Here is a 15,171-nt window from a genome sequence, read left to right on the forward strand (position 1 = left end):
ACAGCTCTGCCTTTTCAAACACATGTTCGTATCGTCTATTAATAGTATAATTATGTTATATGGGCATTATCAAATGCTTCTGTACAAATATATCCTTTTGTATTGTCTTTGCCGCCAATATCGTTTCTTGGCAGATGCTATCAGGCATACAGCTCTGCCTTTTCAAACACATGTTCGTATCGTCTATTAATAGTATAATTATGTTATATGGGCATTATCAAATGCTTCTGTACAAAGATATCCTTTTGTATTGTCTTTGCCGCCAATATCGTTTCTTGGCAGATGCTATCTGGCATACAGCTCTGCCTTTTCAATCGCATGTTTGAAACTTTGTTGCTTGTAAAAGTAAAAGATTTTAAAACATAAGAAATGTCTTTTAATATAAGTTTCTTTTCAATGACAGTACTTAATCTTGACGTCACAGAACACAATATTCTACTTCATTGTAAAGTATTTCTAAAACAAATACTATACATGTTAAAAAATAAATGACTTATAAAAGTATCGTATATCAGTAAAGCATCACTAATACAAATATATTTTGCTTAGTATATGCAAGTATTGTATATGCTGAGAGAGAAAAAATAAGCGTACCAAAATGTTAGAAAAAATATGGCCGCAGTTTATTGTGTCCAATATAATTAAATATATCTAGCAACTGCTGCAGTGGTAAATTATTCTGAAAAGAAATGACGTAGTTTTCAACCGGGAACAACCGAAATTTTGGATTGTGGATTCACCGTTGTAAATTGTAAGTAGTTTAAAGTAAAAAATGGAATCAATTTGTGTCAAATTTTCAAGAAACTGTTTCAAACAAATAAATGAATGACAAATTGCATTATTAAAATTTTTTCTTAAATTTTTCACGAATAACTCACTTCCAAATGCTTTAGAATATTTATTCCATTTTCACAAACATTAGAATTCAGATATTGTTAACAATTGGAAGCTTATATGTGATGACGAAAATTTCCATTCTGACTGCTGGTGATCCTTAATTCTAATGCTACTCAGCATCATTAAAGTGATCAACGTGAAAGATATGCTGACGACTTTTAAAAAAACCGTTTGGCTTTCATAAAAAAAGAGCATAAATATAAACTTTTTCTCTGATATTTTCATCTTGCAGATTGCGAATATATATTCAAGAAATATCTCCGAATAACCGTTAGTAAAAAGTAATTTACTTCATTTCTGTTAGATGCAGCCATTTAACTATGAAAAACAAATAGAATTACAAAATTATTTGCACAAATTCCTTTGCCATTGTGAATTTTAGTTAATCAGTACTTTTCTTATGAATTTGGGAAACTTGTCTGGTAATTTTAAAAATGCATCTTTTTGTTAATATCTAAAACAAGTGAATCTAAGCGAAATGCTTCATAACACCAAATTCAACCACAGGAACATCTCTTTTCTGAAATTAAAATGTTACTGAAATTTAAAAAATTATGAATAAATTTATATATAAATAAATAGATTTGATTAAAATTAATTTCTAAAAATAAAATTTTTCCTCTTAAGTTTTTTGATAATCATTTTTACTTAAAATCTGTGAATAAATCAATTAGAAAGGCTTTTGGCCAAAAGTGATTTCAAATAATCTGTAATACAATGATGAATTTTCAAATGATTTTGCAAAAGTCCTTAATTTATATTTAATATAATATTTCTTACATTAAAGTTGCGAAAATCTCCGCTTCTGATTCTTTTGTCAGATTTTTCTACATTTCTATCAAATAATAGTTACCAAATATTTCAAATTCAATATTTTATTATATTTTTAATATCAAATTTATTTTTTATGCTTACCAACGATTTGCTCTTATTTTAATCTCGTGAAGGTCTTCCTGTCCGATAAGAACCTTGTTTGAGCACAGTACTGACGTAAATATATATATGGAGAGAGAGATGTTGTCCGTTATTTCGCTTGCGTTTTTATTTGCGCCGCCTCCACCCAAAACTGCACCATGCTGTCCGTAATAAAGAGTCTTGGTGAAGTATTCTTTTGTGGAAACATTGTTCCTTTTCCAAAATGTCTCTCCCACCCCCCACCTTTTTTTTTTTTTTTTTCCTGTTCCAATTAGACTAGATTGGACTCCTTCCATTTGGAGTTACTTTCCCTGCTTCGATGTTTCTGCGGCGGATGAGAGGAGAGCGCCCTTTTCGGGAACAATAGCGTCCGGCCGTCAATCTCGTCGAACGGAGAAAAGGATGCTTTCTAAGTAAATTGAAGGCGCTCCCCGGAATAGAGAATGAAGGTACGATATTGATCTCTCCTGTGACGCGGTGCTGGGGTGGAAGAAGGTGAAACAATATCTACCGCCATCGGATTACGGAAACGAAAATGATGAATGGAAACAAAGACAAGCACACGCTTTTTCTTCACCGTTTAGTGCATTAGTTCAGATTTGAAACTGAAAGAAACACTTGACTGAAGAAGCAACGCTTTGTATCGGTTTCGTTATGCTTTCATGAAATTTCTTATATCAAAGTGGACAGTGATATCGGGTAATATCCACGATATCATACACTATCAAATGTTATTACATGTTATCACAGTAGTATATGATGTAATATTATATATATATATATATATTACATGATTTGTGTAATTTTGGGTGATGTTATGCAATATCATCTAATATTCTACAGTTATGTACAAAATTGTATGATATCATTTAACACATTTTTCCCTCAAGTAACAATTATATTTAAAACTTTAAAAAAACCGTTAAGATAAACATATCGCTATTATGAAGGTCGCATCAGATCTTTTTTACAACTTCTTATATAGAAACGAGAATTGAGATCCCCCCCCCATTTCAATAAGGTTTCACAAAATGACTTTGCATGTTCGAAAACCCACTGAGGGATTTTGAAAAAATTATGCGTCTGATTACAAATTCTTTCAAGCTATATCAAAAGACAGTTGTGTGTACGAGGTGTTATCATTCATTTTATGAGCAAATAAATTATTTCAAACTATGATTAAGATGCTCGTCATTTCAACTATTTTTATACCCGTACTATGGTCAGACATTTATTTAAAAAAATGAAATAAAGACTCAAATTATGATATCATCTATCTGGATATTAATGATTTTTTAAGAAATTTGAAATTGACAACAGTAAAATCATACAATATCGGGGACTCACGCAAAATATTGTTTCGTTTATCAAACCCAAAATTATTTTCTAATTGTATATGTAGTTTGTCATATATATTATAGATGAAATAAAAATTTTGATAATTATCTATAATATGCAATGAATCAGGCTAATAGAAAAAATTTTCAATTATCGGATGTTTCAAACTTAATACAATGAAGCCATACTCTTTTAGGCTTATTTGATAAGGTGCTTTTTTTGTTCTGATATCTTTTTAGTTCTTGCCAAAGTACTTAATAACTGCCATAAATGATCCCTTTCAGAAAAAAAATAAACATTCAAAGAATATTCTATTTTTATATCCATGTTTGCTGTTAAACTGTGTATATCCATGTTTGCTGTTGCCAGTATCAGATGAAACTTATTGCAGTTAGCCCATATTTTGAAAACCAGGCTGTTTGAATAATAATAATAATAAAAAAAAATTTGGACATTTGCTACTCAGCCTGAGAGTACATTGCCTAATTTCAATGAACTTGAAATATTTCTAATTGACTAAGTGATACTTTCTAGTCTGGGTGACTGACTGGAAAGTGTTCGGTGATTTTACATGAATTTGGTATATGACAGTCTTTCTTACAACGACCAAATTCCCGAAGTTTAGTTTCTTTTCATCCTCCTTTCCTATTCCAGGTTCTAGTCGGTTTAGCCTCGTGGCACGCGCCTCTCTGGTCACCTTGGCATGAGTCCATTCTGTCGTGGTTGGGAATGCTTGAGGGTTTTCTGGTGCCTTTTTTGCTCTTTTGCCGGGATCCTGCTATGCACGCCGCACTGAGGAGGGCTTTCCAGAGAAGAAGTGGTGCCCTGTCGCCTCTCGTCAGTAAGTATCTTTTTCAATCCATAATGTCACAAAATTTAGGTTTAAGCAAATCACGTAATTTAACAAAATGAAATTTTACTGTAATTATGTAAAACAGGCAATCGAAAAACAAAATTGCAAATGTAATGGTCTTGAGTCTAATTTCAGTTACTTAAACAATGTAAAAAATCAGTTGCTGTAAAAAATATTTTTTTTCTTATTTTATTAGACTTTTAAAAATATTAGCATAGAAAGCTTCATTTTTAAATTTTTAAGCAGGTTTTTATGCAATAATATGCACTAAAAATATTATTAAATTTGTAAAACTTCGAATTAATTTTTAATTAAAAGTTTAATAAATTTTTTTAATCTTAATTTTGAACGCCTATCACTCTAAAAGTAACTACGTGCCAAATTTAGTACCTCCAGAGAGGAACTATCTGTCCTCTAATCTTGTAGTCTGTCTCCTGAACAATTTCTTCACCCCTATGACGGAGTTTGCGAATAATATATCGGCCTATAAACGTTGTAATATTAATAGCTATATAATAATTATTTATAATTACTAGTTTGTTGTAAAATAAAAACTGGCGAAATCGTTTATTAGAAATATTATTTTATTGAAAGTAGTGTTACCAATCCTTCATAGATGGCGGCACCGCAAAATATTGATGGAATTCCCCCCCCCCCCCCATTATCATTGGAAAAGGATTTTTCCTTCCAAACCATAATTTCGTTTATGCTTTATTTTATGAAATAATTAAATCCGTTTTTTTTGGGAAATGATGTTAAAATATAAAATATTTATTTCATGACATAAAATTGTTGAAATAAATGGATTTTACAAAATCTTGCAAATAGATGGCAGCACCATTCATTTCTAAATTGCTTTAATTTTTTTTTATTTTTTACTGACGTTAACAAAAATAATTGCAATTTTTTTCCCCTTTTAAGTTTATAGAGCTATCAAATAGAATGAAATATTCACAGATTCTTCGAAAGTCGAGAAGATATTATTGCTTAAAGATATAAATTATATTGATTAAAGATATAAATTATAATATATTATTTTTATTATTATTTATATAAGTTTAATTTTCTTCATTAAGTCTTTTGGAATATATTTACATGTAACTGGTATGTGCTTTCCTTTGCTTTTGTGTCTTATTGGTTTTTTGGTTTTATAGTTTAATAATGGTCATATAGTGGTTTGGTGTGATTCAGTTTTACTGTGGTTTTTGTTTAGATTTGAATTTTGAAATAATATTTCGCTTATTATTATTGCGTAATTTAATATCATTATTACTGTGTAATTTAATATCATTGCTTTATGGATATTAATTTTTGTCTTCATAATCTCAATTTCTTTGGATTTTTGGGTCACTTGAACGAAAAACAGATCACAGAAAAAAAATCCCTGGTTTGATCCTTGACTGAAGGTAACCCTTGATAAAGTCTGCAGGCCAGATTCATTTAATTTTTTCCTTCTTTTTTTATTCTATTTGTTCTTTTTTTTTTTTTTTTTTTTTTTGGCATTTAAACTTAACATTTATTCCTTATTTAGGAATTTAAATAAGGTTTAATTGATTACGATAGCTAAAGTTCCTTAAATTTAAATTTTTCACTTCTTTACAAATCATGCTTTATTATTCAAAACTTACAGTAAGTATACCTTATAGTAATCACATTTGCGCATTCATATTTCAAGAAAATATTCGAAAATTTCCATGGCGATGTTCATACGCATATACATTCATTGTACGATGATAATACGCGTATACATTCGTTGGTGATGTAATTGCCGTAAGATTTCATTGTATTGTCACGGATTGTCTTTGTAATGCATGAAGTAATATTTGATACTGTGCAACAATTCATTTATAAGATTTCTTTAGAATTTAATTAATTAAACAACAGTGAACTCCTATAAAGGGAATTTGCATAAAGCGATGAAAAATGTCTCATATAGGGCGATAAACGAACGTATGTTGCTCTTAAAATGAATTTAACATGTTTTAAAAAAAGAGAATGTAGGTATGTACTTAGTCTACTTTAATCATGACCCAGAAGCTAATTTCTAAACTATTGGAATTAAATGTATATTTCCAGGTGAAAAAATCTTCAAATAACTCAAAGAATCGTATTTTTTATTGTTTACTGTTGTTTGTTACTTTGTTGTTTAATCAATAAATGTAATGATAAAAGTAATTACGAAATCTGAATTTTCATGCACTGATTGGCACTGTTAGTCATATTTTGGCAAAATATTTTTCACTTACGTAACATTTTAAATAAAAAAAATGGTCTGCAATTAAAATTGGTGGAGTTATGACATTCATAACTTATCTACTGACCTACTAAATTTATGAAATGAGGGTTATTAAATTCTGATGCTAATTTAAATGATAATTCAGACTCAACAGGAAGAGAGAAAGAGGTAAAACGAATGTCTGTTGGTAAGTGCACTGAAGAACGAGAAAAACTGATTTCGAATATCATATAGCTGCATACGGCCCCATGAACACGCAGATGCGCAGCAAAACGACAAGGCACGGACTTGACTGACCTTGGCAGGTGTTCCGGAGCATGAATTCCCCAGCCCAGTCCACAAATCTGTAGGAGGGCGATATGGTGGATATCTCTTCTGAACAGCACATTGTAAGGCATCACAGGTATTAATATCTATCGGTTTAGGTGACCAGTAGAAGTGCCCAAGTCAGAAATGTGTTCCTATAGACACTCGTGTAGCAATTCTTGTGTGCAGTGTGTCTGCTGGAATTGTCAAAATCTGTCGAAACAGATATGAATGAACAGACTGGATGCTTCCACACCTATCACTTCGCAGTGACTCGCTGAATACAGAGTTCTTTGTCAATACTTTTCGCGATCCTCATTTACTTTAAAAAACTATTATCTCATAACCACTAATACCGGTGGACTCTGTAAAAAATTTCAGCATTACATAGAACTATTTCATTTCATTTTAATTTCCATGCATCTTTTAAACGGCGAGATCATTACGTCTACTTTGTTTATATGTATCTCTAACGGTTTAGAAATTAGTTATTAGGACACATTTCTAGTAAAATCCTGTAAATGAACTGTGATGTTGACAGTTTGAAAAAATTAATTTTTCGTTAACAATATTTCCAGTGAAAAATAATTCTTGTAATGTGAAGTTCATTATTTCTTGTAATGTCAGAAATAATAAACTTACCCTTATTGAACGATTTCTTTTTTGCATGTATCCCTCGCAATGCGTGAGATTTCATTATGTTCGTTACTTATGGAATCATATCCGTTATAAGAAATTTTTTTTAAAAAAAATAATTTTTTCACGACTATAAATGGTGAGTAATTTGTTATTTAGGTTGCAATTCATCAGTTCATTAGATTTTTATTATTTCGTCATTGGTTTTAAAATATTGAAAACAAGAAATGCCTAAATTTGCCAAAATTATTTTCTTCTGTATCCAAACGCAATAGATATCAAGGAAAACGACGGAAATGTTTAAGAATTTGAAACACTTGTAACACACATACGTCGCCTGGGCGAATGGATTAAGTGTGATAAAGTAAAAGTGATAGCTCTTGCCAGCTAAGATTATATGTGTTAGTAAATTTATTGATAATGCATGTAGAAATAATTGTTACTATCTTCATTATAAAAATCGTATTAAAAATTTTCGATTGTTATTTTACAGGCGATGAGGGTCCTTTCCAGATGTACTTCGACAAAGACCATTTCCGGAAGCGTGGCACCTTTGGCTCGGTAACTCCCGTCGGCATCATCACCAACTACCGTCGAACCCCGGGGAAAAAGGCGCGTCGCAAAGGGGGGGGAAAGTATACTTTACCGGGGCTCCACGGTGGCGACTCGGTGTTAGCCAAGTCTTGCTTCATGGGAGGCAATGCCGAGCCTTTAAGCAAACTATCCTGCGCCGATCTCACCTCCCTCGAGATGTGGAGGGAAGAGGAGGAGAACTTTTATGCAACTCTCTCTGATGATTTCAGGTAATTCCTCAATTTCAATTTTTTTCCACTTTCTTATGCTTAACATTTGGTGCCACACGTTATTTATGTTAGAAAGAAACACGTCTTTTGAACTTTTTCCCTCTACAAACGGAACCTTTCTGCAAACTTCCATAGCACACTTGCTTGAACTCGACCTGCGGAACGGTCACATGAATATCTGTCATCTGGAACCCTGTATCTGTCTCGAAGATACAATTTCACCACTATTATGCATCACAAATCAGTATCAAATCGTATTCTCTTCCATATGCTTTCGCAACATCATACTACGGAAGGTTTTATCATCGCGATGCCATTAACCACTTGCAATGGCAAGAAATACGCAGGTGCGCGTGCTAAAATATTCCATTCTAACTCATAGCCAGTTCACACAAAATATCCGATTCCTTATAGAAATCGGAAAAAGATTTCTCTCTTCTAAATAAATTAATTTTCGACCTAAGATTGCTCTCCGGCGAAAAATCTCAGTTAACAGGTCAAGAAAATCATTTTTTTTTCTTCTTGACAATTGCCTGATGATGTGTGTAACTCGTCGTTGAGGATTCTGTGGAAAAACCATCTCCACGTCTTTCCCCCGAAAGTGGTTAACATGCGCCAGGCCTATCAGTGCAACAGTCATCGGTGGAATCAAGTATCGACTTCTCCAAGCTATCGTCCTGAATATATATATATATATATATATATATATATATATATAAAAGAATCAAAGCAATAATTGATTAATTGATTTTTGTTTTGTTTTGAAATTTGCTAATCTTAAGCATAACTTCCTGATATTTTTTAAGAATATCTTTGAAAGTTATTCCTCCTATATATTTCTTTAAAAAGTTAGGATTAAAAAAACAATTTTGTACTCTTTACTGAAGTTTTGTATAAATACTTTGTTTTGGGGTCCCAAAATTGATTCACTTTACCTCTGCTGCATGAAACGGTATGTCTTACCTACTTAATCTACTTTGAATTTCTAAAGAACTTCTACTCACACAAACAGGTATTCCTGTGGTGTTATTAAAATAAATTCTCATCGTCCTGAAACTACGCTTTGAATATCTGATAGTACGCTTTAGCATTATTTGTAAAAGAAAATTTCTAAATACTGCTCAAAGACATAAACTATCTCCTAAATTCAATCGATGTAAATGAAAAAAATAACCCTCTTGAAATAACTTTCATATTTTGAAACTATCAAACACACTTGACGATATATTTATTATTCTTGAATTATTTTAAAGTGGTTTATTTTAATGCATAACTCTCCTTTTATTATTTTCATTTCCATCTACGCATCTCTTTTTAAAATATTTTGAATCTTACAACCGAAAGCAAGCAAATGATTTTTTCATTAATGCTAATCAAAATAAAAAAATAACAATAATAATCTCATTTTTTTAATTATGCTGATAACAGCTTCTGAAGAGATTGATAATTATTCCCACTTTTTATAAAATAGAAATTATATAGAAATAGTAAGAAATATAATTAAATAATAACTTCCTTTTCTATTTCTTTTGAATGTTTCTTTCTACTTCAGTTCATTCCACTGGACCATTATCTTTTTCGCTGCTCAGTGATTATATTTCGTCTTTGCAATTTTATCTATTGGCTTTCATTAATTGAATGATGATTATATATTTATGGCATTTTTTTGGTGTAAAATGGAATGTCTTTACTCGAGGAGTGCGCGGGAATCCACTGTATTCATTAAAAATACAGTGGATTCCCGCGCACTCCTTGAGGAGAATTTTTATAATGCAACGTTATTGTTCTATGGAAAAAATGTAAACAATTTTTATGAAAAAAAAAATCAGTTTTTTTTCTCTGTCAAACCAGCTGTTTAACAAAAATAGGAAGTATCTTTTATTTATAAATATAAACTTATATTATCTGAATGAGAGATTTTGTCATTATTTTATATGATATAGTACTTGAAAATTCTAAAAAAAAAAATGTCTTAATTATTAAACTTTGTAAGTTTGATATATATCTTTAACCCAATAAAATTTCACGTATAAAATATAATTAATTTTGTTGAAATTTATTTGCACTCATAAATTGTTTACTTTTATTTCTTTATGGAAGATGGCTAATCATTCTCAAGCATCGAGTTTTTAATTTTAGCACTTTTAGCTGCAAGTCGGGAGATGACAGCGCCCTCAGTGAGGACCTGCGCATGAGTGAAGAGGTATATGGAGGTTCCTTTACCACTGTTGCCAACGACGATTTCGAATTCCACGACACTCGACCCTGCGGAGGCGAAGTGAAAATGAAACCTGCCCTCGTGTCACCAGCTACCCCACCTTCTAGAAAAACTTCCTTTCGAGGTTCGAATCTTTACTTGATTTTTTTTTTAAATTTAAAGTTAAGTAAGTAAGTGTTTTTAATAATAAAAATGGTATGAGTGTTTCCGATCAACGTATTAAAATAATTTAAAAATGCAATTATTAAGCATAGATTCCGTGAGACCTTTGGCGGCTTTAAGATCGCATGTTTAATTATAAAATTTTCTTGCATTGTGGACTTTCAAAAGAACACTCGCTAAGAGGAACTCGTGCTCAAGAGCAAGCTGAGAGAAAATCACTGCAATCAGGCCTCGGTAAAATTGTGTTGCTCAAGAATATTACTTTTTAGAATAAAATAACTTTTTTGCTTTATTTAACAAATTCAAATACCATTTGGAAAACTTAGAAGATAAATTAAACTGCTGATTTCACATATTAAGCCTAATATATAAAATATTAAAATAAAATGTGAACTCATTATTCTCATTTAAAAGTGAAATATTATTATCTATTTATTTAAAATTCGTTTTTTAATGTTATTAATTTCATTTTCTGTAGATATTTATTATTTTCTTCTTGAAAAACAATGGGAATGCTTTAAATAAAGAATATTATACAAATCAACTATATCTCTTCTCTCCATTTATTGAATGGGCAAATTATTTTGCTTTAAATTCTTTCAAATTCGTGAAATCAGATTAGAAAAAGTTAATATTTCTATTTTTGCTGAAATCATCATCTGTTGTTATAGAGTATCATTATTTATCATTGCAAATTAGGTTTATTTTGAAAAGTCGCACATTAAATTATAGCCATTCTGTAGATACAAATGAGGATTTTATTCCTTTTTATATTTCTAGGAAATATATTCACCAAAGTAGACCTACCTAAAGTGCCTCGTGCTCGAGGTGGAGATCTGTTTGATTTTAAGGAGAATAGCGACGATGAACGCAAAGACCCCGAATTGTCCATCGTGCCGTCCACCACTGACCTATGGCTAGACAAAGGTGATCCTGAGCAGCCTTCTGATCTGAAACCATCCCCGAAACGCTTCGGAACTTTATCACGTCATCCGAAACCCACTTCATACTCGATGAACGATTTGGATCTCATTCACCAGAAAGGGAGTCGCTTGGAACACGAACCAGAATCCACCTTCCTTCTACCCGTCAAGAGCGAGTCCACTATGTCCTTGTATAGATTAAACGTGGACCAGGAACTTGACCCCCTGGCTCTCACCCCTTCCAGATCAGAGAACAACGTGAACGGTGACAGCGGATTCGGTAGTGGAGCACAATCTACCAATCCTGTCTGGTCTGGATTCCTCTGCCGAAAACCTTCTGATCCTTTCTGGAACATAAGAAAGCCGACCACAGCTGTTGCGACAACTCCAAACAAGAACTATCCGGCCATTCTCCACCCTCGGATGAGGAAGATTCCTTGGATATCCGCATGGAAGAAACTGGATGAGAATAGTATCCATAATGAGAGGAGGAAAGAAGAATCCCTGAGTAGCCAGGCTATCGTGGGTTGGAAAGAAAACCTCATGTACGAATCGAATGCCACTCCCATAAAGTCGACCATCGACGAAGAACTATCTGACGTCAATAGTCCTGTCTGTAATGGTGATTATAATCTAAATATTTTTGCCAAAGAAAGTGGTGTGCTTATGGAAAATGCGTATGGGAAGATAGTGCGCGATGATTGCGGCGTTCAGGTAAATTTTTATGGCACAAATGCTCAGTACGATGATAAAGATATCACCGGAGATTCCTCTAATGTTTTTGAAAGAAGTGTCCAGCCTACTGAATATAATGATGAAAGAAATTTAAAACTTAGTGGTAAACCTGATGAAAATCATTTACAAAGTTTGAATGATTCATCACCCGAGAATATGAATGTAATTACCAAACAGCTAGCGTTGGAGAAACTCTTTGAAGAGCCAACAAATCAGTTCAAATGCGAACCAAAACCTAATGGCAGGCATTATGAAAATCTTTTTGGAACAAAAGAGAATATATTTTCTCAGTGTGATCAACATTTAGATAAAAAACAGACAGAAACCGATGATCAGAAAGTTCATCGTGAGGATAGCTTTAGGAATAAGAATCTTGTTGAATCCAAGTCCATCTATGGACAACTAAACAAACCGGAGAGACAAGAGAGTGGGAAATCCCCTTCGAAATTGCGAAGGAGAGAGAGTGACAATCGTGGCAATCGATGTGGTGTGAGACGACGTGAAGGCAGGACTCGGAGTGATCCTCGATCAAACTTCCTAACGAGAGATCCGAACTCTTCCCTCCATTTCTCAGAACTCACTGCTGGCATTTCCCAGACAATTCCTGATCAAAAAATAGAAATTGAAATGCAAAGCGTTCACTTCGCGTGCAATTTAAACAGCAACAACAACAGATTTCCCAAACTCGATCCCAGCGGGCTTCGGTACAACGGTGTATTCTGCAGAGACTCTACGAATGAAGAGAGGAGGCCAGATAAGAACCTCAATAATCTCAGATCGAACCCTTCGCCTCTTGAGAATGAAACTACACAGAGGGTAGAGAGAAGGGACAGCCGCAACAAGAACAGACCTGGCTTGGAACTTAGGTCTAACGATCGCAAAAGGTCTGGTGATGTAGGAAGTAGCGTTTGGCCGAAGGAAGGATCTTTTAGGAGCAAGCTGCCAACACCTGTGCACCGAAGAGAAAGTGCAAAGGACAAAAAACCAAGCTGTCTTCCTGTAAGGGTGGATAAAATAGAAAAAAATCTCCATAACCGAGTAGATGATTCAAAGACCATCGACATAAACAAGGACAATCCTGGAAAGAAACCGGTAGATAATCGCAATGAAGGCCTGTGGGTGAACGCCGTTCCTTTCAACAGAGACGAACAGAATGCGAATTCTCCTAGAAAGGATTTTCGAAAGGACAGACTGTCGCATCGCTCTCCCAGAAAGAGCCATCTACCACGTCGGGAGAATAGCGATAACAAAGGAAATGCACGTGTCAGAAGGAAAGTGAGCGGGAGTCGGCCCAAAACGGAAAAGCTGGATCTTGAAAAAGACGAATCGTCCGAATGCCAAAAATGGGCCAAAGAGATCGCGAACCGTGCCAACGGTGATGGTAAGCGGCACGATACGCAAATGGATGATTTTTTGAAATACAGGGACAAATGCGAAGACAATTTCAGCCATATTCAGAACTTGAATCGTGAGAGGTCGACCGAACGGGAAAGCAGTCGACTGGATCACATGCTTCTGAGCGGTAAACTGAATGGTAACATTGCGCAGAATGGTGAAATGTACCCCTTCGAAACGTTTCATGAGGGTGGGAAGATGCAACTTTTGCACAACACGAGACCGTCGTTCGACAACAACGAAAACTGCCAAGAAAAGAGACTGGCCATCACCGATTTCCTATAGCTGGAATTGTTCAATTTTTGTGATAATAATAAATGTACAGAACCCTTCTTCGTTGTTATATCCCCAGTTGCTGATAGACTGATCAGTATTGTTTCATAAAGTTTGTCTTTTAAGCGACGATGCGCTTTGTGATCCAAGTTGCATTTGTGTTTTGGGGAAAGTCTGAGTCTATTTTATTTCGAGATGTTTTATAAATATTTACGCGAGATTTGTGTTAATAAAATAAACGAAATTTAATTTCGAATTGTACATTTGCAGTTGTTCTCTGAAATAAATAAGTCAAAGAAGAGGTGTCAATGATTTTTCTCTTTGTTTGTTCATTTATATACATGTTTCATCCTAATTCTATAATCTAATTTACACTTCTGAAAGCCTACAGCATAGCTCTTCTAGTCAAAAATATTTTTTTAAAAGCAGATAATCCTTTTTCTATATTCTTGTTCTTCTCAATAAATTATTCAATATAAACTATCTGTTACAATTCCAGTCAACTCTAAATTACTTAACATATAAGCTCTACGATTTCCTTGTCATATTTGAGAGATATTACATTCAACTTTTTGTAATTCACTTACATTTCCATCAATAATGATTAAATTTACGAGATTCCGGTTGCTCTTAAAGACAAAGAATTAATTTCCACGAATTCTTGCATTCCCCATGCTCGTTTGTCCAGCCAAGACGAATACAATTGTGACAACTTCTATTTGTGTGCATGGTTTTTTTTAACGGATCAGATTCTAAAATGCAATATATGAGACATGAAAGAAATGGATATATCACTGTGTAAGAAAAGGGAAATATTTAATGTTCTAAATTATGTTCATTTTGTTCTCATTTTTCAGTTTCTTTTCAGGAATAATATAACAGAAATAGGGATCAGCAACCACCTCCATTTTTATTATATTTCTTACAATTACTTTGAAGTTTTATGTACAGAAGAAGCAGATAATACGTATTTGGGTGAAAAAAGAACCAAACCATTTAGCATTTCCTTAGAAAAATGAGAGATGCTGCATTACTGAGACGCACTTTCAAAAACAGGAGACCATGTCCACTGCCTCTGTGACAGCAGTAGTCAAAACTTTAAACAGATGAATGTAGCTAATTTTTTATTACAAATTCCATGACTAGTTTAGGGAGGTTAAAGTAAAAGGCATTAACTATTATTCTTGTTGTCTTACAGGCCTCGTGTAAACAATCTTCCTGCATTTGTCATTCATCCAATCTGTCTTAACATATAATAGCAAAATGCATTAAAAGAAAAATATAAATATATAATACAACGATCAGAGTCAACATTCAGATGTTTTTTGCATACAGGTTTGCTCAGAAAGAGGAGTGGACCGATAAAAAAGCTCTCCAGCGTGGGATAATGATTTTATTTTCAATAAGAGTTTATTATTTTGTATGACAAATGGGTCCTAGCATGAACAGAACTATATGTTTACACTCATTTTTTTAAAATA

At 33.2% G+C, this 15,171-nt stretch overlaps 1 protein-coding gene across 1 annotated transcript in view; it reads left to right on the top strand.

The window, feature by feature from the left end:
• LOC129983722 (uncharacterized) overlaps nucleotides 1–13,991 on the top strand; it is a 163,199-nt gene extending 149,208 nt beyond the window's left edge. Inside the window, exons 2-5 of the mRNA XM_056093319.1 lie at nucleotides 3,805–3,991; nucleotides 7,675–7,984; nucleotides 10,124–10,326; nucleotides 11,145–13,991. Coding sequence (XP_055949294.1) covers nucleotides 3,805–3,991; nucleotides 7,675–7,984; nucleotides 10,124–10,326; nucleotides 11,145–13,702 — 3,258 coding nt within the window. The 3' untranslated portion in view covers nucleotides 13,703–13,991. The remainder of the gene's footprint in view (nucleotides 1–3,804; nucleotides 3,992–7,674; nucleotides 7,985–10,123; nucleotides 10,327–11,144) is intronic.
• The last annotated feature ends 1,180 nt before the right edge of the window (nucleotides 13,992–15,171 follow it).

Source organism: Argiope bruennichi, chromosome 9 (genome assembly GCF_947563725.1).
Source record: "Argiope bruennichi chromosome 9, qqArgBrue1.1, whole genome shotgun sequence".
In the NCBI taxonomy this organism is placed as follows: Eukaryota; Metazoa; Arthropoda; class Arachnida; order Araneae; family Araneidae; genus Argiope; species Argiope bruennichi.